Consider the following 27,593-nt stretch of genomic DNA (forward strand, 5'->3'; position numbering starts at 1 on the left):
ATCTGACCAGAAGATTCTGTCGCACAAATGGTTGATGGTGACGACGTAAGAAATCTCAAGACTCTGAAAACTGAAGAAGCTTGCTAAGTACTATATAGTTTCTGGTTTAATACTAACGTAGCGAACATCACAATTTTCTTATTTTAGTAAGTATGCATCTGCAACAGCTTGCCTAAATTCAGGTCCCATTCTAAATCTTAAAGTCCTCTCTCCCACCCCTGACTCTTTCTGGAACTAAGAGTTTTCAGCTTAAAAAAAAAAAAAATTCCCTATCTAACAGCACTGCTCCCTGTGCGCTTGGGATACTCTGGGTTGGATTCATCCCAGAGCAGTAAAATGAATCGAAGGCAACTAGGAGTTTATACACGACCGCAAGCCAGACCTGCCTGAGGACTTTCATGCTGTCACCTGGCAGGTGCTGTCACCTAGCAGAGTCACTGCCTGTGCTATCTTCTCTCTTTTCCACCTGCCACTCTTACCAAATTCCAAATGAACTGAATCTTAAAAATCCACTTCCCAGAATCACCCCCATGGTTTACATTAGAGGCTTCTTTACATCTGCTAATACAATAGGACAGTTCCAAACATTTTTTCCATTAACCACAGCAATCACCTTCACCTATACCTAGAACAGACAGGATTTTTAGTGACTGTCAGTCAAGTCCAGGACTCCTCAAAGTCAAGTCTAATACCTGCATCTCTGCAGGAGGGAAAGCTTCGCTTGAAACGAGAGATCTTACACGGAAGCAGGAGAACCAGTGATACAATCAAATCTTTTAATCTTATGAATGACGACCCAAGTGAAATGATGATCCCCACACCCCGAACTTCCTATTAACGCCAGAGAGGGGCTGGGACTCAGATCACTAATGCTCTTTGCACCCCACTCCCCAAACCCCCTTTTATAAACCCTCTCTGGGCCACGAGGGCAGATGTTAGTGCCGCTGCCTTTAACTTGAGGTCCAAGGAACAGACCCCGCTCCTGCCCGGCAGGAACCTTCCTTGCACTTTGGCACTGGAAGAGGCGTTCTAACACGGCTGGCAATGGGAACCGATTCGCTTCCATCTGGGGGGAGAAAAGGGAGTTTACAGAAGAAGGTTAAAGCGTTAGCTGAGTTTAGGGCTTATAACCCGTGGATAATCTAAGCTTTAACCGATCATCAGCCGACAGCAGAAAGATTCCAGAAGGACACGCTGCTGTGCTTGATGCTCTGAGGTCTTTGTCCCCTTGCCTTTAACTGCATCCCAAAGAACCAGACAGAGGAGGAATTAATCGCAATTTGCTACAATGTAAAGATCGCAAAAGAAATGCTGGAAACTGGCTTAGGAAAGCAGTTTTCGATGTAAGGGTATTAATGATGAATTCGCCTGACGCCTCGGTCAGTAATACGGTAGAGTTGTCAGAGGACAATGACACTCACTTAATTGCCAGTGCAATTCACAATGCCCAGGGATCGACAAAGGAGCTTTCTGTAGCCCATTATCAAAGTGTCAACAATGATTATTGCCGATCTATAGTTACACAAATGTCAATGCAGGACAGCTGTTTTCTTTCACATGGGTTCCAGGGAGAAGGTTATACGTTAGAAGCCAGTAGAAGCAGTTAGAAGGTTCTACGTTAGATAGCAGTCTTCCTATGCGACCTAGTGACTCCGTTACACAGGCTTTACTTCACCCAAAGCAAATCAGGACATGAGTTTGAAGAAGAACTGTGCAGAGCGATGAACAAAATGCATATTTGTGTAAGTCCCCAGGACTCTCTCGCTCAAGAAAATGGGCTTTTTTAAAGAGTCAGGTCAAATCCCCCAGAAATCAAGTGAGTCCAGTTATGTTTTCTTTTACTTCCCTAGATTCCCTGCTGAGTGGCTTGCTTGTTGGCAGCGTGGCTCAGGCTGTCATTTGTAAAAAGCAGTCCGCTCAGCTATAATTACTAATTCGATGTCACACTGGAATCGCAGCGCAGCTGTGAAAAGATCGACCACCAGGAGATTCGCATTTCTCTGTCTCATTTAGAGGAGGTAACTGCCGGAGCCATGAATGGAAGATGCCCTTCCATTAAAAAGGAAAGAATTAAAGAATAAAACAAGTCATAGCAGCTGTCCAAAATCTGACAACGGCTTAAAAAAAAAAAAAAAGAAAGCCCCTGGTCTTTTTTTTTTTTTTTTTTAAATTCAAGACATCTGTACGTACGTGTTCTGATACTTGTTGCCATGAAAGGTGATTACCATTATTGTTGCAACAGAACTTCTTTATTTCCCTCAGCGCCATCTTCATTATGATGCTAATGCAAATCACACTAATTACGAGGGAGCTGAAATCAGGGGACGGGACTTGTCTGCACCTAGATCACCTAAATATTTGAAATGACGGTTTCAAAACTTGTCACACAACAAGTTGGAAGTCTGGGCCAATGAAGACAGTTATGGAGATTCAAATGAAAGGGAAAACTCACAAGCCAGATTACTAATCAAGCCACGGCTGTGGGATTCTTACGAAAATTATCCTTTGCACCGTGACAATCTTTTTTTTTTTCCCTTGGAGAATATAGTTTACACGGTTGGAAAGCAGTGAGAAGACTCTTGGCACATCACGGGATCCATTCGTGAAAGGCTAAACTGCAGAAAATAAATATGTCTAACGGCGGCTGTTTTGATGACATCAGTGGTTTTACTTGCGAAAGCCAAAGAATAGCATGTTTTTTGGGAGAGGAAAAAGTATCCACTGCTCGTGGAAAGAAAACCTGAAAGTTGAGAGGGCAAGAAGGGCAAAGACGTGTTTTAGAACTTGAAAACCCAATGTTTTTAGGAGCTCAGCTCTATTAATACATTTCATTTCTTTTTAGGATAGGACAGTTTAGGTGACCATTCCTCGGCTGTTGCCAGATTATAACAAAACCGCCTGTATCCAGAGAGCCCTGATGCCCTCCTGCGATGCAGGGGCGGGGGAGGGGGGGGGCGTCGCCTCCCGCCAATGACAAGTTGAATTCTTTATATTCCTTATCTTTTTTTTTTTTTTAATTTTTTTTTTCAACGTTTTTTTATTTATTTTTGGGACAGAGAGAGACAAAGCATGAACGGGCGGAGGGGCCGAGAGGAGAGGAGACACAGAATCGGAAACAGGCTCCGAGCCATCAGCCCAGAGCCTGACGCGGGACTCGAACTCACGGACCGCGAGATCGTGACCTGGTTGAAGCGGACGCTTAACCGACTGCGCCACCCAGGCGCCCCTATATTCCTTATCTTTAAGGTGTTTCTCTCGCCCCTGCTCGGTGAGCCACTTGTAAACTACAAGGGCAGGCGGGTGGCCTTGTGGAGCTCCTTCTTTGTGGAAGAAGACTTGTCATGAACCCCACGCCCCGACCAGAAGTAGAGGGCACGGAATTCTTCCCCAGGGCAATCGTGTGGACGCGTTAATGTGTACACGGTGTAAGACACAGGGAGGTCGCCTGTGTTATATATTAAAAAAACAAAAACAAAAACAAAAACGGAGGCAACTTGCCAACATAGCTGAAACACAACCCATTGATGTCGCTACTTTAAGAATTTTAAGATCAAGGGGCTGCCTGGGTGGCGCAGACGGTTAAGCGTCCGACCTCAGCCACGGTCCACGATCTCACGGTCCGTGAGTCGAGCCCCGCGTCAGGCTCTGGGCTGATGGCTCAGAGCCTGGAGCCTGTTTCCGATTCTGTGTCCTCCCTCTCTCTCTGCCCCTCCCCGTTCATGCTCTGTCTCTCTGTCCCAAAAATAAATAAACGTTGAAAAAAAGATTTTAAGATCAAGACTCAGAATGAACTGCTCAGCACCGTACTTAATCCGACAACATTGTTTCTGTCAAGGCAGTGACTGTTTCATGATTCACGGGGTTAACATGAGTTTTTTGATGCTATGCCTTTTAAACAGGAGGACCGAGAGCTGCCAGACATTCAGAGGGTAACAGCACAGTGGTCAGAAGCGTGAGCTCCGGGCTGAGACCCTTGGCTGTATCACATGCGTAACTGGGGGGGACTCTGGACAAGTTACTGAACCTGTCTGCGAACTAACTTCATTTAATCAAAGGAAGTAATAAGAGCACCACCTGGTGGTAAGGATGATCCGACCGAATTCGTGTAAGGTTTACACTCCCCCAATGTCAGTTATCACTATTTGCCTTCTCTAAGGCCCGAGACCTCAAAACGCACAGTTAAAACACAAAACCCCAGACGAAGGGAAGGTGTCACCTCTGCCACTGATTGTGTGATGCCCCACGGGAAACGTAAGTTCATGGGTCTCAATCGGTCCCGATGTGAGGTGGGGGAGGTCGTTCCCCTCTCTGACTTCTCTAAGCCCATCTCCCAGGGAGATGTTTTGAGGAACAATTCAGAATATGAGAAAAGCATTCTAAGCATTTTAGGCGCCTCAGAAAGCGGGTTTCTGTTAGAAATTCTGTAATTTCACTCTTTTTCACAGCCACCGAGGACCAGTAAAAGGCGGAGCATTTTTTGGGGAAGGGGGCAGTGGGGGCGTGGTGAGGGCCTTGGGCATTCTGGGCAGTGCGGTGGTCCTGTAGGCAGAGAGTAGAGGAGGGATAGGGAACGAAGGGTCTGCTTCTGATGAAATAATACAGCTTCGAGGATGTCAAAATACTTGTGGCTTCCTTCGTAGATGTCCTCGTTTGCGGATTTTGGCTTCAGCAGCAACCACCCCATGGCCTTAACTGTCTTTCTGGGCATGTTTACTGTCCAAGCAGACCATGCCCTTCAGAGCAGACCATGCCTTTGTTTACTGCCAAGCAGACCATGCCCTTCAGAGCAAACCTGAAGACATTAAAATGAACAGAGGGTGGAAAGGATGATCTCAAGGGACCTAGGGCGAAAAGGCAAAACAGAGCCACCGATGTGGAGAAGTGGAAGGCACCCCAACCAACAGTTCTCCTCAGAGGCTGGCTTCTTGTTACGACGCAGAAAAGTCTGTGTGGCTCTCTAGATGGTCAGATTATTTTCTCTAGGAGAAAACCGACCATACTAACCCTCTGAGTCTCTCACGGGCTCAAACTTAAATACCCACTTGAGTCTTGAGCACCTTGGAAAATGTTTAGTCATAGCAACATGGAAGTCCACAGTCCATGTTTTCTGCTGCTTTTGGCCAAAGCGGCGCCTTCAGGGTGCTGTAGTGGAGGTCAGAAATGTCAAAATACACCCACTAGTGCACAGTAGAAATACAAATGGTCGAAGAAGGAGCCACCATTTCCCTTTTCCCTTCCCCGCTTCTTAAACCACTGCCTCTCCGGTTCTGTGGCAACCACTGTCACGGGCAAGTCACCAGAGATTCCTTGGTGATAGGCCAATGGATAACTCTCAGTCCTCACCCTACCTGGCCTGCAGAGTATCTGATTATCTGATTCCCGGGCAGTTCTCTCTCTATGGGTTTCTGGGCTACGACCAGAGTGCACGTCTCCTAAGACAAGGGGCAAGGTTCACTGGGCATTTCTCACAAGCCACTCGGTAAATGTGTCTCTTTGGCGATCCTTTGCAGGACTCCCGTCCTTAACCCACTCCTTAAATCCGATGCTCTTCTGGGCTGGTTCCAGACACACTTCTCATCCTGGGCGGTCTCATATATTTCCCTGATCATCCTTCCTGGAGGTTTCCAAGCCCCTTTGCTTCCGGCTGAAACCTTCCCTGCCGCTCCTCATGCCAAATGAGCATCTCTGTCATGGGGGAGAGGGGGACTGACATTTCAAACTCCTCCACTCTGCTCTCCCCCATCCGTGAGTAGAATCGACACCCTCCCCACCGTCCAAACCAGACAGCCGGGAGTCATCCCGAACCCCGCCCTCCCTCCACACACACTCCCTGGCACTGGTCCCCTGCCACATCTCTGAGCTCTGTGGATGCTTCCTCCTAAACCTCCGTAACCTATCCTTGTCGGCCATCCCAGCTCCGGCCACCATTTTACCCCGGTCATTTCAATAGCCTTTCCAACTGGTGCGGCTTACCTCCCCCATCCAGCTAGGGCGCCCGGTGCGCCCCCTCTGCACCCCTGCACAGGATGCTCCTTCTCACCCCTCCCTCCAGCTAACTCTGACTTGTCCTCAGGTTTCCAAACATCACCTCCCCCAGGAAGCCCCTCCCCCCCAACCCCACCAAGCCAGAGTCAGGGGCCACATGTGCCCTATTAAACTGCTTATCACACGAGATGGTCATTTCCTATTTAACGTCCGTATCGCCTCCTAGATGGGTCTGTGCCGTTCATTATTTTAGTCCCTGAAGCCTGTAGGGATGGTACCCACGAAAGCATTCACAAACACTTCTGAATGAATACAGCAGATCTCCAAGATATAAACTGCAAATGTAGACGGAATGACACCACTCTAAGATAATAATTTAAAAACAAAACAAAACCAGAAAACCTTGAACCCAGCTTCCAAACGGTTTGGTCAAAAAAAAAAAAAAAAAAAAAAAAGGCACTTCCCAAGGTGACAAGGGGGAATAACTGAGGGTACAGAGGTCCCTTTCATATAAGCCAATGTCGATTTTGGTCAGTTCAGATTTACACGCAGAAAGAATTCTTAATCAAACGGATTCAAGTTGAATCTGTCATCTTGCCTAATAAACGAGATGGGATTCAAATACTGCCTGCTGTCCGGTGACTCAGGAAAAGGTAAAAAGAGGTAGTCTCTCCATCCCTAATTCTGCAAGTGACACACATTCCAACCCCATCTTAGAGTCGGAAGGGAGTCGGAAGCTCATCCGAGCCAACCTTCCGCAGGTCAAGCTGAAGCTTTACCACCCTCATTTCGCAGGTGCGAAGCCGGGGCTCAGGGAGGCGCGGAAAGCGCTCGAGCTCCCGCCCGCTGGTTCGGGGTAACGTGGGGCCGGGACCCCACGGCTGCTGAGCTGTGCCTGCCAGTCTGGATCCCGAGAGACCGGGTTCAAGACCGGGTTGCACGCGAAACACTTCTTTCACCCACCCTTAAAACCAAGAACTACTCCATGAGCCAACACAGCGGGAGGGGGGCACCTCATCCGAGGAAGCGAGGGCCGCAGGAGACCCCTCAGTTGGGTGACGCGGCGCTGGTGTGGCGGAAGGGAGCCGGGAGCGTCGCGGCGGAAGCCAAGAGGGAAAGTGGGGGGACAGGGGTGCTGTTCCCGCACGGCGGCAGGACCGCGCCGGGAGGAGGTCAGGGTACTCACCTTTTCCTTGTCGCTAGCTTCTCTAGCCACCGTGGAGCCCTGAAACACAAACACGTCATGAGAACAGGCACACGGGAGGCGTCGGGCTTCGCACGTTTAAGACACGCGCGTGTGCCAGGGCAGAGCGCAGAACACGTGAGCGCCAACTTCGCCGTGGCGCCTCAGCCCGCGTGGGCTCCGTCCCCTCCCACCATGACCCTGCCCCGTGGGTGCCCCCCGCTCCGCAGACCTTCCTGTTGGCTCGTCTCGAATCCTCTCCCTAGCTCGTCACCCGAGCTGTCTTCTTCCTGGTTCTCGTCCCCCCCCCCCCCCCCCCACTGGAAATCAGAAAACCTGACAATCACTTGAGTGATCAATCACTCAAAGTTGGATCCAAACCGCGCTCTGCTTCTGGCCCCGACTGCCAGAAATGGTTGGTCTTAACGGTCTTCAAAGGGGAAGCGGGCCACTAAGTGGCTGCAGGGGCCACGGGGGCACGGAATGCCCCTTTCCCCCACATTACGTCTTCCAGCTATGGGCGCGCCTGGCCCTCTGCCCGTCTTTGTCCGTTTCCGAGAAATGTCTTCCTCGTTACGTGAGTAAACCGTGTGTACCTCCCGGGCCCCCTCACTCTGGGAATCCCTTCAGACCCACACATTCACCCGCACCCCACTCTGTGCCAGGCGCTCCGGCCGAGCACAGAGGTAGGAAAGTGGAAGAAAAACACAGTTCTTGACTCCAGTAATTTCTGCTCGGCTGCATTGGTGCTCCGAGCTCTGTCATCACAACAAGAACTGTTCATTCCTGGTGTTCCTCAGGGGCCACAGCAGGATCTCACATAGCGATCGATGCCCGGCGTTCCTGAATCGATGGCTGGAGAAAGATCCTGACCGATTCCCTGCTCTCCCTTCCCCCCACTCAGGTCAGCGGTGATGCGCTTACCCGATCACCTCTTGTACCCCCATTTATTGCCCTGGAATACTTGCCTAGCCAACCATTAAGAGAACTTATCTGTGACTTGAGGAAAGTTAAAGTGGGCTTCTCGACTGGCCCATTCTCAAATCAAAATTTACTACTCCGTGACATCTTGCATCCAAGCAGCTCAGCACTGATTAGAAGTAGCCCGTAGGGGCGCCTGGGTGGCTCGGTCGGTTTGGGCGTCCGACTTCGGCTCGGTCATGATCTCACAGCTTGTGAGTTCAAGCCCCGTGTCGGGCTCTGTGCTGACAGCTCAGAGCCTGGAGCCTGCTTCATATTCTGTGTCTCCCTCTCTCTCTGCCCCAACCCACTCATGTTCTGTCTCCGTCTCTCTCCAAAAATAAATAACGTTTAAAAAAAAATTTTAAAAAAAAAAAAAAAAGAAGTAGCCTGTAATTCACAGATGAGGAGACTCAGACTGAGGAGTCTCCTGATACTGGGGACGGGGGCCCAGGCTGGAGTCCCCACCACCCCGGGGCCAATTCTCCACCCCCCTGGTACTTGGCATTCCCGGGTCCGGTGGACGTGTGAGATCCGGCCGTCAGCCCAGGGGAAATGCTCAGTTGTTTCTCGGGGATGCGTCAGGGGAGCACAAAGCCGACCCACGAAACGATGACAAGGTGAGTGGTTCAGAAGGAAAACCTGGGGCCCCTTTCCACAACCACAGCACGTACTCCTCTGCACAAACCCAGCCGCTGCCCCTTGCAATGGCCTGTTTGCCCTTCTTCAGGGATTCTTGAATACAGACCACAAATACCTTCCTTTACACACTGGTTTCTAACAAAGAATGTTCTCAAATTCAAAAAACAACAACAACAAGACAGGATATTTGCAATATTTGAGCACGGTCTACGCTTACTGGTCAGAGGAAGAAACTGCTTATTCCTCTTTGTATCTTTAGCCAAGTTTCTGGTCACTGTGTGGTGTATTATTCCCCCTGTAACAGAATTTACCTGGCTCTGAGTCTCAGGGAAGCTTCATCTCTATGTAAATGCAGATCATTAGTCCGGGAGTGGGGCGGGGAGGGGGGGGACCCTCACCCAATTTAAATTAACTTAAAATAAAAAACAGAATAGAAAATAAGGTTAAGTCATGGCCAGAGTGTGAGCCACAATGATGATGCCAGATGTCCAGGTTCCGTCACAACAGAAAGTCCTGGCAAGAACAGAATTTATTATTCTACGAGCTAAGGAGGGAGATGAAATTATGAAGTCAAATTACAACTATAATATCCAGGCTATAAGTATAATTTACATCAAGCTAGGTTTACTAGGTGCTTGCTTGAATGAGGCACTATCTGAGGCATTTCTGGGGCATAAAAAATAAAAAGGACCCAAAATTTGCCTTTAGGCACTTACTGGTAGAATGGATAAGTCACAACCAAATTCACTGACCAATTCCCATATGCTACACATTATGCTGGACATAACATATATACATATATATACATATATACATATATGTATACGTATACATATGTAACATATATGTATATACGTATATATACATATATGTATACATACATATACATACAATATATACATATGGGTCCTTCCTCACCTAGCAAAGGTAGGTAAAATTATCCCCGTTTACAGATGAAGAAACTGAGGCTCAAGAAAGGTTCAGCAACCCACATACAGCCGACAAGTGATAAAACCAGGACATGTGGCTTCAGAGGTCACTCTGGCTTATTATATGGGGGAGTCAGGCCAGTGAATGGAGTCCTCCTTCCTCTAAGGAGCACTGCAAAAGCTTCGGGAGGAGAGAGGTACAAGGAACCCTGGAGGGTGGCTGGGATCTCCACCAGGGGCAATTCCAGGAACAAAACTGCCTCAACTAGGAGGCAGGACAGAGGAAGGCTGTACTTGGGAAGCTTATACAGTTTATCCGAACTCCAGAGGGCAGGAGATCAGCCTAAACCACTTTGTCTCCCTTAGACTAGCATTCTCAAAGTGTGCTGAGCATCCTGGGGTTCCGCGACCCTTTCATGGTCTGCAGAGTCAAAACTATCTTTATAATAACATTGAGACACGTTCTACTTTTTTCACTGTCTTGATATTTGCATGGATATTGAAAAAAATAACGGGTACAACCGTGGGCAGCTCAGCATAAATCCCAGTGGCATCAGTGGTACTCATCGATACTGTCTGTCGTAAATACATACAAAAATATACATATTACATGTATGTACAAACATGTCCTTGAAGCAATGAAGTTAGTAAATCCTTGACCGTGGAGTCAATACCTTTTCAGTATTCTTTGTGGGACTATATAGAAAACACTCCCGTTTATCAAGAAGAAATGTTTTAAGAATATTTTTGTGACGGGGGCTGCCCGGGGGGCTCAGTGGGTTAAGCGTCTGACTCTTGACTTCGGCTTGGGTCACAATCTCACTGTCGTGGGACGGAGCCCCGCGTCAGGCTCTGCGCTGACAACACGGAGCCCGCTTGGGATTCTACCTCTTCCCCTCTCTCGGTTCTTCCGCTGCTGCTCACGCGTGCACGTGCGCACGCGCTCTCTCTCAAAATAAAGAAACGTTAAAAAAGAACATTTTTGTGGTGGTTTTGAGTTATGAGCTCAACTAGCCACTTTTTTCCATCACAACAACATTTTTTGCTTGGAAGATCAAGTGGCAATGTCTTTACTCTGATCTGGACATTTGGTAGGTATTTGCTCAAAGAAGAACAAGCTGCGGGGCTCCCTATGTGCGGGCGGGGGGGGGGGGAAGGGTGGGGTGCTGCGTGCTGGCACATCACAGGAAACAGTTCCCAGGGCTTGCTGCCGATGGTAAAATTTGAGCTTTTGAGTGGAAATCAGAGTTTGAAGAAACTTTTATCCATCCCTGTGAGTATGACAGCTTCTCCCGACTTAAAGACTTTCCTGATGAGACTTGTGGTGATCTTAATGTGACTTTTAAGTTTATTTATTTATTTTGAGAAAGAGAGAGAGTGAGCATGAGAGCATGTGTGGCACCATGAGCAGGGAAGGGACAGTGAGAGAGAGAGAGAGGGAGGGAGGGAGGGAGGGAGGGACAGAACCTTAAGCTGTGCTGTCATCTCGGAGCCTAATGGGGGGCGGGATCCCAAGAACTGTGAGATCATGACCTGAGCCAAAATCAAGAGTCAGAGCTTAACCAACTGAGCCAGCCAGGTGCCCCATGACTCCTTGACAACTGTATAATGAAATGTGTCAATATCTGGAAGAGCACGAAATCTCAGTGAACCATCTGTTCCAAATGACCAAAGCATGATGTCTTCGGACCACTATATGTAAATGCACCTGTAGATTATGCAGAAATAAGTATAGAAAGTTCACTGATGTGATTTCAGATTCCACATTGTAACTGAGCTTTAAGAAATTACTACTTGTCAAGTTTTGGTGAATATCAAAGAAGAGTCTCTGCAAATTCTGAGAAAGTTCTTAAAACACCCACCCTCCCGCTTTCCAACCATGTTATCTTGTAAGGTCGGGACTTTCTTCATACACTTCAATCAAGTAACATCGTTAGCAGGCTGACAGCACAACCAGCTATGACATTCCAGTTGTCTCAGATTAAGTCAGATATTAGGAGATTTGCAAAAAATGTAAAAAAAAAAAAAAAAAAAAAAAAGGCCATCTGTCTCACTAAATTTTTTGATTTGTAAGATACAGCTATTTTTCATAAAAACATGCTAACATGTAATAATAGTCTTTTATTTTTAAATGAAGCAAGCATTTAAAAATCTCTTATTTCAAAAAAAAAAAAATTTAAAAAAAAAAAAAAAAAAAAGGGGCGCCTGGGTGGCGCAGTCGGTTAAGCGTCCGACTTCAGCAAGGTCACGATCTCGCGGTCGTGAGTTCGAGCCCCGCGTCAGGCTCGGGCTGAGGCTCGGAGCCTGGAGCCTGTTTCGATTCTGTGTCTCCCTCTCTCTCTGCCCCTCCCCCGTTCCTGCTCTGTCTCTCTCTGTCCCACAGATAAATAAACGTTGAAAAAAAAAAATTTAAAAAAAAAATCTCTTATTTCAGGGGTGCCTGGGGAGCTCAGTTTGTTAAGCGTCAGACTCTCGATTTCAGCTCAGGTCATGATCTCATGATTTCTGGTTTGGGTCTGGCATTGGGCTTTATGCTGACGGTAAGGAGCCGGCTCGGGATTCTCTCTCTGTCTCTCTCTCCTCTCTCTCAAAATAAACCCTAAAGAAAAATTTTATTTTAATTTCTAACATTAAATAGCAGTAGATATAACCTATAGAAGCAAAAGCTTTTTTGGGGTCCTCTTTTTTACAAATTGTAATTTCAATATAACCAGCATACAATGTTACGTTAGTTTCAGATGTACAACACAGTGACCTAGCACTTCTATATACATTACTCAGTGCTCATCGTGGTAACTGTACTTTTAATCCCTTTTACCTCTTTCACCCATCCCTCACCCAACCTCCCCTCTGGGTAACCATTAGTTTGCTCTTTTTGGTCAAGACTTTTTTTTTTTTTGGTCCCTCTTTTCTTTGTTTCTTAAATTCCATGAGTGAAATCATATGGTATTTGTCTTTCTCTGACTTATTCGCTTCCCATATACCTTCTAAATCCATCCGTGCTGTCATAAATGGCAAGATTTCATTCTTTTTTTATGGCATGAGTAATATTCCAGTGTGTGTGGTGTGTGTGTGTGTGTGTGTGTGAATACACCACATCTTTATCCATTCACCTCCATATCTTGGCTATGGTAAACAACACTGCAAGAAACACCGGGTGCACGTATCTTTTCTAATTAGTGTCTTGTATCCTTTGGGTAAATACCCAGTGCAGTTACTGGGTCATGTGGCAATTCTATTTTAATTTTTTGAGGACGTTCCATAGGGGCTGTATTAGGGGTCCTCTTTTAAGAACGAAGGAGTCTGAGATTTAAAAAAAAAAAAAAATCGCGCTCCTCCTGGTAAAGGCCAAAGGGTGGCAGCTTTTTCTAAAAAGGGTCAGCTGGCAACTGTTTTAGGTTTGGGGTCCAAAACAGTTGCTGTGGTACAAGGTAACTCTGTTGCTGTAATACAAAAACAACCACCCGTGAGACAGAGACACTGGCCGTGGCAGCGTTCCAATAAAACTTTATTTACAAAAATGGCCAAGTCGGATTTGCCCACGCAGGCAGGTCGCAGCTTGCCAGCTCCTAACCTGGACGTTCTCCCCCTAGGTCGGCGATCCAAGAATCGGTTCACCCCACTCCACTCAGAATTCCAGTGATGTGCCTGTCCCTCAAGGTCTCTGAAACAGCCGGCCTCAGGCCCTGCGCCTCTGCCGGGAATGCCGTTCTCTCAGCTCACGCCCTCCTCCCCGGGTCGGCTTCCATGTCGTCTCAGTGAACCTTCCCTGACACCCTGTGTAAGCTGTATCCCTTCCCCATTCTTCCCCTTCTTTACCTCTGTCCATCGCACTTAGCCCTTCTTAACATGCTGTGGGATTTACTCACTGCTTTTACTTACTGTCCATCTTTACCCACCACGATATCAGCTCCTTTGAGTACGGACAGCATTGGTCTGTTCTGTCCATCACACCGTTCCCAGCGCCAAAGCCGTGCCTGGCACCTAGCTGGTGTTCAACAAATAACTTGTCGAAAAAATCAGATGCGCTACTTCCCAACGTGCAACGGTCTTCTGAGAAAGCCCACAAGTGATTCTTGTTTAACTCGAAGGACAGCACTGTTGGGCTAACTGCCTGGTGGCGTTAAGCTCTGAGCAGCAAATAAGCATTTGGCGGGATCAATTACAGCATTTGGTCAATTACTTAATAAAAATTCACACAGTCTTACCTTTAAGTCGTATTTCCTATATCAGATAAACGGTGGCTGAACACATTTCTTGTAACAATCACGTATATTTCCACTCCGTCCACATTAAGCCGGTACATGCCCAAGAACTGGGGAAGAAGGGTGATCCCATGACATTCTACTATATACTGGCATAGGAGAGAGAGAGAGACAGGAACAAAGCATGCGCTCAAAGGTGCTCATTCAGATGTAAACCGTAACTCTTCAGCCTACGGTGGGCGGACAAAGTGAAACCCTCCAATCGTTAAGGTCCTAGTTACAGAAAATGACCCACGTTTATACTGCCTGACACAGGATCCGTGTTCACCACATTTACACAGATAAGAGAATTCAACTTTTATCTCCAAAGAGGTATTTTTTCCTAACATTCCAAACCAATTTGCACAGTCAATCTTGGACATAGTAGTGTTAGACCAGAGGGCAAGTGACTGGCCTATTTGCTAATGCTCTAGAGAGAAATCACACCCTCCTTAAGGTGTGGAGGGTGCCTCCTTCCCAGAAGCCCAGGTGATGATTTCATGAGGTTGAGGGAGAGTCACTTGGCCACCAAGATCAGCTCTCTTAACGGTGTGATTAAAGTACAGCGTTGAGCTGTGATTCAAGAGGAAACTGTGGAGAGAGCTCAGTGTGGGAAGCTGGGACGGCTGGCTCTAGTCTTAGTTTTTGTTTCTTACCCACCACTCTGATGTCTCGGGCTAGGCGGCCCGCCAGAGCAGTGCATGAAGGGAAGGTGCCACGCCAGAGAGCTTGATCCTGCTCGATAGCCGGGTCAGATGGAGATTCTCTGGCCTGTTGTTGGATCTCATCAAGGCCACTGGCCAAGCTTTGACGCCATTTCTGATTAAAGTTGCAAAAACACAACAGGAGTCGAGAAGTATTGGTGACTGTCCTCTAAAGGGCCACAAGATGGAGACACTTCTCCTTGAAAGCAGATCTTTATAAAATGGGTCCCACTGCACTTTTCAAAGGAAAGTTAGGTTTTTCCTCTCTTTAAAATGAAGGGAGAAAGAATATTGCAAAAAAAGCTCTTTTAGGTCCTTGACATGTATGTGAAATCTCTAGGACGTGAACAGCACAAATAGTAAGATTCCAAAATTGTAAAAATTGTTAAGATCACACACGTTGTGCGTATTTACAGGGAGGAGCCTGGAAGAATGGTCACCACGTATTAATAGTGGAATTTTGGGTAATTTTGCTTTCTTCCCTTTTTTTAAAAAAAAATTATATCGTTTGACATTTTTCATTTTACAATGGGCATTGTATAACAACAAATGCCCTTTCAAACATTTTAGTGGTAAGCACTGTCAATAATCAACTCCGATAATATTTAACCATCTTAAGAGAAAAAAAAAAAAAGACCTTTATTGTTATCATTAAACATGGACAGCATCAGAAAATGAGTTTGACTTGTGCCACCCAGAGTTGGGGCGGGTTTTAAAGATGCTCTTGACTTTGTTTGTTTGTTTGTTTTTTTACCATACTGACCCTAACTGAGCCACACATTTTAATTTGACACATTTTTCTGAGTAGAATGTCACTTGAATTTGTTCTTAATTTGAAGTCAGATCAGTGGAACATTTTCTATTTGTCTCCTTTCAAAAAATAGTAAATTGGGGGCACCTGGACGGCTCAGTCAGTTAAGCGTCTGACTTCGGTTCAGGTCGTGATCTCACAGTTCGTGAGTTCGAGCCCCACGTCGGGCTCTGTGCTGACGGCTCAGAGCCTGGAGCCTCCTTCGGATGCTGTGTCTCCCTCTCTCTCTGCCCCTCCCCCCGCTTGCACTCTGTCTCTCTGCCTCTCTCTCTCTCAAAAATAAACATTTAAAAAAACCAGCAATTAACTTGAGTTTTGCGGATACAAAACAGGGGGTAAAGAGCCATTGGTTGAAAATAAAACCTCTTACCTCTGATTGAAAGAAATAAAAAGGTCTGCTGTCCCTCCCCTCTGAAGAAAGACCTGGGTGGAACCTTAAAAACCTGGAGACTACGGGAGTCTACATTGTGTGAACGTGGTAGAAAGACCATGGGTGTGGGAGCTGGAAAGAATGTATATGCCTCCTGGTGTCTCCGTTTAGCAGCTGTGGGATCTTGGGCAAGCTATTAAATCACTTTTCATTTTAGTTTCATTTTCTGGAAATGAGCACCGTAATTCCTACCATGAAGGAGGGTTACTGTCAAGATTAGAGATGAAGTATTTCGAAACACTTCACACAATGCCTTGTGCTGCCCTACGTTCTTCCTCCTCCTGCAGGCGACAGTGGTAATGGTAACGATTCTTCTCATTTAAAACTCTCATAAGAGACTTCACCGTTGCACCTGTCGGCTTTGTCCTCCAAACTCACTGGCGGGCGTTGGACTGGCGTCTACTCTGAGACAGGCTCTGCGTCGCTATTTTGGAGGCCCCGGGGGGCATGTCCCCAGCCCTGGGGGGTGGGTTTGCTCGGATTATTCTCGTCCTGGCCCATCTTTTACAAGTCTTGCCAGTACATGAAGTCTTTTTAATCAAAATCTCTGTGTAACGGGGCACCTGGGTGGCTCAGTCGGTTAAGCACCCAACTTCGGCTCAGGTCATGGTCTCGCGGTTCGTGAGTTCGAGCCCCGTGTGGGGGGCTCTGTGCTGTCAGCTCAGGGCCTGGAGGCTGCTTTGGATTCCGTGTCTCCCTCTCTCTTGCCCCTCCCCTGCTGATGCTCTGTCACTCTCAGAAATAAACATTAAAAAAATATCTTTGGGGGGCGCCTGGGTGGCTTAGTTGGTTAAGCGTCCAACTTCGGTTTGGGTCATGATCTCACGGTTTGTGAGTTCGAGCCCCGCGTCGGGCTCTGTGCGGACAGCTCGGAGCCTGGAGCCTGCTTCGGATTCTGTGTCTCCCTCTCTCTCTGCCCCTTTCCTGCTTACACTATCTCTCTCTCTTAAAAACAAATAAACATTAAAAATTTTTTAAAAATATTAAAAAAAAATCCGTGTAAACCCACAGAGCACCATGGAACAGAGTGGATACTATTATTCAGGTTATGAACATGATAAAGAAACTCTGAATGCTGTACAGGAAATCATCAAGGTTCCCCCCGCCCCATGCAGACGACATCCTACAATTCCTCTACCTTTACGATTAAATAAATTACTGCATATAAAAATCAGATCAGTTTGATCTGCATCTCCCAGCTTCTACACGCACTTGCGCTCAAAGGCACGTTCGTCTCTGAGGCTCTCTGACGCACACCTGGGACAGACACAGAACCACATCCCATATTCAAGCCTATCGTATTAGATTCCAGGATCGACAGGGCAACAGTCGGTGACAAAGGTTTAGGAAGCACTTATGGGTCAAAACTTGGCAGAAGAGAAACTCTACCCACTAGCTGCATTTCTGCGGAGAGATTACACGGTTTCCTTACGGGAGAGGGACGTCCGGCCGGCTCTGCGAACGCGGGGGCCGGGGGACCGCCGGTCTGGCAGGCGGGTCGCTGCGTGCGGGAGCCAGCACGAAGGGGCCTGAACGGTCATCCGCTCGGGTTTTCACCAGCTGACCCAGGAAATGCTGCACACCAAGGGCAACACCAGTGGTCGCGTGTGCAAACCACGCACACAAACTCCTGGGGTAATCCCACATCCGGGAGACTGTCAATTCTCGGCCGGAGCTGTAGCTGGGCCCTTTGCACGACTCAGCCGCGTGGTGCTGCTAACCCCCCCCCGTCCGGTTCCACATTCACGAGCTGTGTACCCTCGGGGAATCACTCAACCTCTCTGTGCCTCTGCATTTAGAGAAGAGGGGTGACAACAGTACTGAGGGCACAGGGTCTTTGTGAAGAATGTGAAGGCCAGGGGAATGGGACTTGGGGGGACTGACTGCCCTGGAGTCAGGCCACAGCAAGATGAAACCAAGACCCTGGGGGGAGGGGCGGAAAAGGGAGTGGGTAGAGAGGGAGGGAGACTTTCTAGGGCACCTGATGTGTTCCCCAAATGCTGAGAAATGGATTTTATTTAATTTATTTAAAAATTTTTAAATGTTTATTATATTTTTGAGAGGGAGGGAGGGAGGGGGAGGGAGAACAAATGGGGGAGGGGCAGAGAGGGGGGCGGGGGACAGAGGATCCATAGTGGGCTCTGTGCTGACCGCAGGGAACCTGATGGGAACCTGATGGGGGCTTGAACTCTCGAACTGCATGATCATATTCTGAGCTGAAGTCAGAAGCTTACCTGACTCCTCTGGATTTTATTTTTTTTTTTCAACGTTTATTTATTTTTGGGACAGAGAGAGACAGAGCATGAACGGGGGAGGGGCAGAGAGAGAGGGAGACACAGAATCGGAAACAGGCTCCAGGCTCTGAGCCGTCAGCCCAGAGCCTGACGCGGGGCTCGAACTCACGGACCGCGAGATCGTGACCTGGCTGAAGTCGGACACTTACCGACTGCGCCACCCAGGCGCCCCTGGATTTTATTTTAAATACGTGACGGGGACTCCCAATTTCAATGAATCTTCACAGAACAAAGGCTTTCTAAAAATGAATAGTTTTGCATATGTATGTGTGTATGTATTTGTTATAAAGTTAGGCGATATTTTGGTAAATATAAAATAAACACTAACAAATTGCATTTCTCTGTCATGTTGCTTTTAGGATCAGAGGCCTGAGCCCTTTCCCTTCAAGAACTTAAACACCATTGACGAATTTACACCACAACGTGGACAAAAATGCTTCAAAAATGATAAGAAAGGCGTGCACTGGGGGCACTATATATTGTGCGTTTCTTTAATAACCAATTCTCTCTCTTTTTTTAAATAGTTACAAACACCCCCGGCATCTGCTAGGTATTCATTTCTTTTTAACACTGTTGACTCAATCACCAGATAATCTAAGGAAACCTTTGCTCCTTCCCTTCTACAGGCTTAATTTCCAGATGACGAGAACGGAGAAATAACAACTTAATTCTGAGGACGACTCCTTAAGAAAAGTGTAAGTATTTCTTTCACGTTCAGCCACTGTCTGGCTGTGGCTACAAGGCGGGCCGTCCCCGGGCACACGGCTGTCCCCCACCTGCTCTGTTGCAACCTCGATCTACAGACTCAGAAACTGCGGTACCTGCCGGAGCCCGGTGGACTCCTTTCTAGAAGTCGGAAGGGCCTGCAACCTGTGTCCTCTGCTACTCAAGGTCCCGAGGGAGATGGGGCCACCAACGGACCAAACCTCTGGCCGTGCTAATCATCCACGCGTGGCTCAGAAAGCAAGAGCGCGCATCAGCTAGCAGAGGGGATTCTTCCCCGAGAGCGAGGGCCGAACGTACACCATCCCTTCAGGGTCTCAAATATGGCATTTTTCGGAGACATTCCTATCTGGGGCATGACAGCGGCTGCTCTGGGTCACCTGCAGCCTAGCTCTTCTCTCGCCTCGGAGAAGCTCGGTCTGGCGCCCTGGCGCTCGCACTGGTGGCTTTCAAATGCGTGCAACTCCGCAATGACCCTGAGTTTGCACCTGAATAGGCACTGAACACGTCCTCTCCAAGTTTAAAAAAGTGAACTCAATTGCCATCAATTCCTACTATGCTTTCTATATGGAGCTAAGACAATGACAGTTATTCTTGGGCTCAGCGTCTATATTCTCAGTGTTACACTTCCCGCATTACCTACGTTTGCATTTTAAAATATTGTTTTTATTAAGTATTTTTCACGCTTGTGTTTTCATGGCTGGATACCTCCTGTTACCTGTTATTTATCACAGAGTGGCTTCTGTTTTTTTTTCAAGAGGACTCTCAGAAACTTATATTGCTGGCAATGTTTTTGTCTGCAACTGTGTTTTCAACACTAACAGATTTTACTTTTTTATGTCTTCTTTGAAAAAAATGTGCTTGCTGGGGAGCATCTGAGTGCCTCAGTTGGTTAAGCGTCAGACTCTTGACTTCGGCTCAGGGCCTGGTCCTGTAGTTCATGAGTTCCAGCCCCGCATCGGGCTCCCACTGACAGTCTGGAGCCTGCTTGGGTTCCCTCTCTCCCTCTCTCTCTGCCCCTCCCCAACCTGCACTTTCTCTCCCTCAAAATAAATAAACATTAAAAAAAAATGTAGGGGCGCCTGGGTGGCGCAGTCGGTTAAGCGTCCGACTTCAGCCAGGTCACGATCTCGCGGTCCGTGAGTTCGAGCCCCGCGTCAGGCTCTGGGCTGACGGCTCGGAGCCTGGAGCCTGTTTCCGATTCTGTGTCTCCCTCTCTCTCTGCCCCTCCCCTGTTCATGCTCTGTCTCTCTCTGTCCCAAAAATAAATAAAAACGTTGAAAAAAAAATTTAAAAAAAAAAATAAAAAAAAAATGTACTTGTTGGAGGGGCGCCTGGGTAGCTCATTTGGCAAAGTGTCCAACTTCGGCTCAGGTGGTGATCTCCCAGTTTGTGGGTCTGAGCCCCGTGTCGGGCTCTGTGCGGACAGCTCAGAGCCTGGAGCCTGTTCCAGATTCTGTGTCTCCCTCTTTCTCTGCCCCTCCCCTGCTTGCGCTCTGTCGTCTCCCTCTCTCAAAAATAAATATATGTTTAAAAAAAAAAAATGTACTTGTTAGAAAAAAATAATGTATTTGTCTGGGCACCTGGCTGGCTCAGTCGGAAAAACATGCAACTCTTGATCTTGGAGTTGTGAGTTCAAGCCCCATGTTGGGTGTAGAGATTACTTAAATAAATAGTACTTTAAAAAAATGCAATTGTAGGGGTGCCTGCGTGGCTCAGTTGGTTGAGAGGCCGACTTCAGCTCAGGTCATGATCTCCCGTCTTGTGGGTTTGAGCCCCGCATCGGACTCTGTTGACAGCTCAGAGCTTCAGATTCTGTCTCCCTCTCTCCGCCCCTCCCCAACTCACACTGTGTGTTGTGTCTCTCTCTCTCTCAAAACTACACAAACATTAACAAAAATTTATAAAGGATTCCACGGGGTAACCAGTAAAACTAAATTTTATCTCTTCATCATTCTTCCTTAGAACTTTTTCCTATATAGCTACGGGTTTGCTAGAACTGTAACACAATGATAAATCAACACGGTGAAATCAGAAATTTTAAATCCTATAAAGCCAAACAACCACAACAAGGTCTCCGTCTCCTTTGCTCTTAGGCACTCAACAAGAATAGCAAGTCTTATGAATCCCCAATTTGTTGCTCCTCTCGTGCAAAATGAAACGCCATGAAAAGACCCACAGCCGACTGAAGGTTTCAGCCGAGAAGGTTCTAAGTGATGTCCTGCAACAGATCAATATTTATAGCTCTGCATGCAAGTGCGAACCTGGGCTCTTGGCTTTGGAAATTGCTGTTATTATCATGTTTCACTCATTCTTCTAGAGGCTTGGAGTGACAAGTTAATATAGCATCAAATTAATACTTCAACGTAAAGTCTCGTTTCATTTAATGTTTCTGAAAGGGTAAATTACCTGTAATCCTTATTGTGCCTCTGGCTATGTTTACAGATCACTGCGCCAACAAGAAAGAAAGAAAAGAAAGAAAGAGGGGCGCCTGGGGGGCTCAGTCGGTCGAGTGTCTGACTTCGGCTCAGGTCACGATCTCACCCTTTGTGAGTTTGAGCCCCACGTCGGGCTCCGCGCTGGTAGCGTGGAGCCTGCTTAGGGTTCTCCCCCCCCCCCCCCCCCCCCCGCCATTCATGCTATGTCTGTCTCTCTCAAAATAAATAAACTCAAGTAAGTGCTCAGGGCATTTTTTCCTGGCTACAATGAAAATGCAGAATGGCCGTTCCAGCCTCATCCTAAGGAGATCTGAGATCTTAAGGCCCCTCCGGAACCACACTCGACGGGAGGCTGAGCTGGTCAAAGAAGGCAGGTTCCAGAACCATCCTCTTGCCCACCAAACAGCCAGGAGCTGGGCCCCCCAGAGGCCCGTGCCTAGGACTGGGAGGTCAAATGTTTCAGCAGGGGTACCTGGGAGCCAGGCCGGGAGGAGGAACTGGGGCCAGAGAAGTTGGGTTGTGTAGCAGGAAAGGCAGGGCGCTACGAGGTGTAGATCCTGACAAACATGTTGCGCTCCCGCGTTCACCTTCTTCGGCGCAGAGAAAGCTCTCTGGACAGCACCTGCCTAAAGTAAAGCTCGGGGACCCTCTGGAGATTAAGCAAGGAGCTCACCAGGACCACCAAAGACGAGAAGGCAAGCGTGGTGGCCCTTGGGGAAGGCCTTCCCGCCCAGCTGTGGAGCGCAGTTCGCGGCCTTGTTGGCAGGCTCCTTCTGCGCCTGCCTCCCTGTCGCTCTGGCCCAACGCAGGAGCTTCTCGGGGGGAGGGTTCGAGCACCGCACCAGTCGGCCATAGCTTCATTGGCCTGCATGGCGGTCTGACTCCCCGTCTGCCCAATCCTGCCCCCCCCCCTCCCCTCCCCTACCTAGGTATGACCCCTAGTCTACATCTTGACCCCACACTGTGTGGGCTTCTGCTTGGGAAGGTTGCTCTGAGGCTTTTATCTTGACTTACTTATAATTTTTAAAATTTTTTAATGTTTATTTATCTTTGAGAGAGAGAGAGAGCGCGAGCGAGCACGAGCGGGGGAGGGGCAGAGAGAAACAACAAAGTCAGGTTCCCAGAAATTACAAAGGTTGGGACTATCAGAAAGAGAATTCGAACAGCTCTGCATAAAACACTTAAAAGACAGAAGATGGGGGCGCTTGGGCGGCTCGGTTGGTTAAACGTTCTGACTCTTGATCTCAGCTCAGGTCTTGATCTCAGGGTCGTGAGTTCAAGACCCTCACTGGGCTTTTAAACGTTAAAAAAACTAAAAATAAAGAATGCCATTTCAGACATGGGCATATTACAAGCAACTATCAGGAATGAACTGGCAGTATTTAAAAATGGAACTTCTGGAAGGAAAACAGAATTATAGAAACAAAAGCATTGGATAGGTGAGACAGGGGAACAGGACAGTATAGCCGGAAACGGGTACAGCTGAGGGGCTTCCCCGGAATCTCATGAGCAGAGATGTTTGCCGGTGGAAAATGACAAAGAGAAGTGATGAGCCGTGGCGACCGGAATGAGAACGTTCTAGCTGTTAGAGAGGCAAGAGGAGAAAAGACGATGTATGAAGAGAAAAGGTCGGCGGAATTTCCAGCAACTGGAGAAGATCTGCTGCAGGAGGCAGGTGCTGTGAGTGGGTTGGGCAACTCCCTGGAAACCCGAGGACCCAATGTGTAGGATGCCAGGAGCTGGGAGCAGGGAGCCTGGAGGCAAGGGCTCTGAGCACCCCATTCATTAGCGAGCAGCAACTCCCCACCTGCAAAGTGGAGCTGGGGCGGGGGAACTCCCTGGGGACCCCAGAGATGGCAAAGGCCTTCCTGATGTTTCTGGCTGTTTCTAAGACCAAGAAATGCGTCTGCGGCTTCTTGAGGGCAGAGAGGCCTGCTGGGAGCTCAGAGCTCCCCGGCACCTCCTGGACTTAAAGCTTTAACGTCCTTTTCAAATTTTAACAGACCTCTTCTCCAGACAGGGAACCAAAACCCAAGGGCAGACTCGGGAGTGTTCCCCCAGTTCTAGAAAGGAGATACTGCCCTGCCGCCTAAGAAGCTTCGTCAGCATCACCTGGGGGCACGTTAGAGACGCAGCATCTCAGGCCACCCGAGACCCACGGAGTCAGAATCTGCGTTTGTGTGGGAGGCTCGAGTGCTGCGTCTAGAATCAAAGTCTGAGAAGCAACGACGTGGTCTGTAACTGTTTCTCCTGTGCCAACACTGGTTGTTTTAACGGCTGGCTTTTATGGTGCCTGTTTTCTGGGTTTTCCTTACCCTGTGGCTCACTCTTCGAATGACAACGCCGGACACCACCGTCCTTCGTGGAAGGTAAAAAGATACGGTTCGGAGAGGGTCCAAAAAAGTCCAGCATTCACTCTAAATCCTCCGCTGAGATGTGAGGTACTTGCATAACATCCAGATTCAGCTCAAGTTACTGTTTCCCAATTGCCAAGGATAAAAAGGGATTTGGGGGGGTTACTTTCTCAATTCTTTCAGTTGATCGTTTCAGTCATTTGAAATAAAAAAAGAAGCGCTTTTAAACCCTGAATTGCAAAAACTTAAAAGATATTCTTAGGCATTTCTTGATCATTTATACTAACTTGTTCCCTCTCCTGAAACTTCTAAAATTTTACTGACACTGACTCTGAATTTCAGTTAACGCTGAAGGACAGAATACCAAAACTCCCAGTGAATTCAAGCCGGTGGGAAAAAAAGAATCACTCACTTAAAGAGGAAGTAAGACATTCAAGTAGGTTCTTGACCATTTTTTTTCCCCCCTTTTCGAATGCTCTCTGACACGGCCGGGCCAGTCAGCTGATAATCGTCACTTACAAGACCCAAGTTTACTCTAGCCTGACAAAATCCGAAGATGGCGTTGACACCAAAACATTAGGTTATTTTCCCAAATAAAACAAAGAGAAAACCAAATAAAGTAAAAGAGACTTGTAAGTGTTTCCTTTGCTAAATAGAAATTTCCCGCTGGTCTGAGAGATGACGCTGAGTAGAAATTAGGGTAGGATTTCGGCCGCATGTCAAGACTAAAAAGCAAGACGCCAGGACTTGGGAAAAATTCGAACTCCTTGTGGTTTGAATCCTCCTAATTCTGCAACAGGACCACCACGGTATCAGAAAACCAGGCCCCCCAGTGGATCGAAAGAGTTCACGGGTTTCAACACCGGGAGGGAGTAGAACAGAATTTATCTTAGTCATTTGTTTAGCACGGACCATACACCAACCTGAGCAGGTTATAAAAATCAATTTGCCTAATTAGCACAAAACCTAAGGAGGCTGGTGCTTGATGAAGGAGGTTCTGTGATCCAAATTTTATAGGCAGAGAAGCGGCAGGGAGAGGTTAGGTAACTTGCCCCAGGTCGCGGCGCTGGTCACAGGCAAAAGTGAGCACACAGCTCCGCAGTCCGAGGCTTGAACCCTCTCCCACACCGCATGGCCGGGGAGGTAGGCTCGTCAGAAGCTTGATCCCAGGAAAAATGTATTTAAACATCTAGCAATGTTCCACTTCTCCAGACACTGGCCTGGTCTCTGACCTTCCAGACCATAGCTGCAGCTCTGGGGAGATTTCATCAAAACGGAAGACAACGAAGGAAAAGAGAAGGGAAAAGACAAGTCAAAGGGCCATGCCATGACCACAGCTATCAGCAAGTCCATCCGTTTATTCCACAGGAGACACCCTCTCGGAGGGCCGGTCCCGTCCGTTGACAGGTAATGTGAACAAGTCTCATTGCTTGTCTACTAGCCCAGGTGGTTCAGAAGCACAGCACATTAGAAGGTAAAGGCGGCGAAAAGCAACACGAAATGGAAGAATTGTCAGTTGCCGCTAAAGCAAGAGACAGAAATTTATGACTCCACATAAATCCCAGAGTTAGTGTAGGCCTACTCAAAGCGGGAAGAAAGGCCTGACGTGCATCTCAAACGCCTCTGAGCGTCACTGAACAGAGCAGAGAACCACAACTCCTGGATTGCAGATGACGCGGCCTGTGTCTGATCGCCCGGAACGGCTACCCAGGGGCACGAGCAGGGCTGAGCTCAGCACCATGGAAAGTTACCCACAGCTCACTGGAAGGTGGCCTGGGAGAGGAGCAGCGTGAAGAAGGTTCAAGTTCGGTCTGGAGGAAGCCAGGCCGGCAGAGGGCCGGGGAACCCGTGCAAACTGCCCCCTCCCTGGCACTATCGTGTCGATCGAGTGTAATTATCCTCTGGTTTCAGCAGCCTACGATGATGATTTTCTTTTAAAGCCCTAGGAAATTCTGTGCTGCACGGCTGTTTGCAAGGATGACGTTTATTGTGCCACATGCCCCCTCTGTGGGGTGCTCCTCAAGACAGCGCTGTCTGATCTTAACACCAAGAACAGTTGTGTTCCTCCTGAACAACCGAACCATCTGTACCTTCAGGCACAGCAGCCGTGTAACTGACTCACTCAGGTTTCTCTTTCCGCTTTGGATGCTAGGAAACTGTGGTCTACCGGACCTCGTGCTACCAAGCACGCTGGTCACCATGGCATGACACTTTCGGCTCATCCCAGGCTCCGTTTTGTGCCTTCGCCCTCTCCTTCCCTCTTCTACGTTCCCTTTCTTCCCACTGATTCTATCTTGTATTTCAAACTTCCTTGAAGGCCACCTCATATCCTTTCTGGAATTAGGTCAAGAGTAAGACCGTGAACGAACGAATGAATGAATGAATGAATGAAACTCAGGTGGGGACACTGAGGTTCAGAGATCGCCTAAGTAGCCATTTCATAACAAGCGAGGATCTATGTCTCCTGCCTTTCAATGTCACGTCCTTTACATTAATCGTATTTTTTTTTTCAACGTTTATTTATTTTTTGGGACAGAGAGAGACAGAGCATGAACGGGGGAGGGGCAGAGAGAGAGGGAGACACAGAATCGGAAACAGGCTCCGGGCTCTGAGCCATCAGCCCAGAGCCCGACGCGGGGCTCGAACTCAGGGACCGCGAGATCGTGACCTGGCTGAGGTTGGACGCTTAACCGACTGCGCCACCCAGGCGCCCCTAAATTAATTGTATTAATAATGGTGATTCTCAATGATCAAGACGCTTTATATTTAAAAATACTATTTCTAAGAGGAAAGAAAAATCCAGATGTTGGCTAATTGAGACTTTTCTGGATGAAGAACATACGGAGAAAATAACAATTTTCTAGCAGTGGAACGGAAGGAAATCTTGAGCGCTCTGAAAGCCCTGGGAGCACGTCAATCGATTTGTTTTGATCCCTGATGTATTTTATGTAATACTAACACTATGTCAGATCTGCATGTTAGGGTACAGGGACTACCCGGGAGAAAACGTTTCAAACAGTGATTTCTGTAAAGTCAAAAAAATTCTCAACTCAACGTTGTCATCAAGGAGTTGATGCTTGAATTGTGTGTCACCTTTTACTAGAACAGTATCAGAGTCATGTATCAGAAGAGTATGTTTTCATCAGTCACTTGAGGTATCACTTTGCTTTGAATGTTCTGAGGCAATTTAGAGAAAGAATAAAAAGAATGTCTAAGTATGACATTAAGTTCCAGAGGGGGAACATGAAATAGTAGACAGCTTAAAAGGTGAACAGGTAAAAGCTGCATTTTACCATCCAATCCATTCACAAGCCAGTGCCTTAGTGTCTCCCCCCTCGCCTGTACTATGCCGGCATTTTAAAGCGCCCTTCATATTAGGCAATAGCATAAATGCTCTAGAACAAGTTTCAAAAGGAACAGATGTTATAAAAGATTTTTTAGATAGGAAATGAATTTACAGGCTGACTAATGTTTTTAGAAAACAAATCAGGCGCAGTCCCCCGTTTCCTGAAACAGAATATAGCTCAAAGATGTTGACAGATTTCACTGCGAGCAGAATGCAGTCGATCACATTTGCAAAGACGGGAGGAAACAGCAACTGCGAAGAAATGATCCACGATGGTCAGCACATCGTGCGTGACCATAAAGTAAGGAAGCTGACTTTTATTTTTTATTTATGTATTTAAAATTTTTTTTAATGTTTATTTTTGAGAGAGAGCGAGCGAGCGAGCATGAGCGGGGGAGGGGCAGAGAGAGAGGGAGACAAAGAATCTGAAGCAGGCTCCAGGCTCTGAGCTGTCAGCACAGGGCCCGACGCGGGGCTCGAACTCACGAACGACGAGATCATGACCTGAGCTGAAGTCGGGCGCTTCACCGACTGAGCCACCCAGGCGTCC

At 47.6% G+C, this 27,593-nt stretch overlaps 1 protein-coding gene across 1 annotated transcript in view; it reads right to left on the reverse strand.

Moving 5' to 3' along the window:
• The window catches only part of PIP4K2A (phosphatidylinositol-5-phosphate 4-kinase type 2 alpha), a 192,109-nt gene that overhangs the window by 24,445 nt on the left and 140,071 nt on the right, over positions 1-27,593 (reverse strand). The window contains 3 exon segments of the mRNA XM_030321096.1: positions 7,172-7,210; positions 13,908-13,930; positions 13,933-14,053. Coding sequence (XP_030176956.1) covers positions 7,172-7,210; positions 13,908-13,930; positions 13,933-14,053 — 183 coding nt within the window.

This window comes from Lynx canadensis, chromosome B4 (genome assembly GCF_007474595.2).
Source record: "Lynx canadensis isolate LIC74 chromosome B4, mLynCan4.pri.v2, whole genome shotgun sequence".
NCBI lineage: Eukaryota > Metazoa > Chordata > Mammalia > Carnivora > Felidae > Lynx > Lynx canadensis.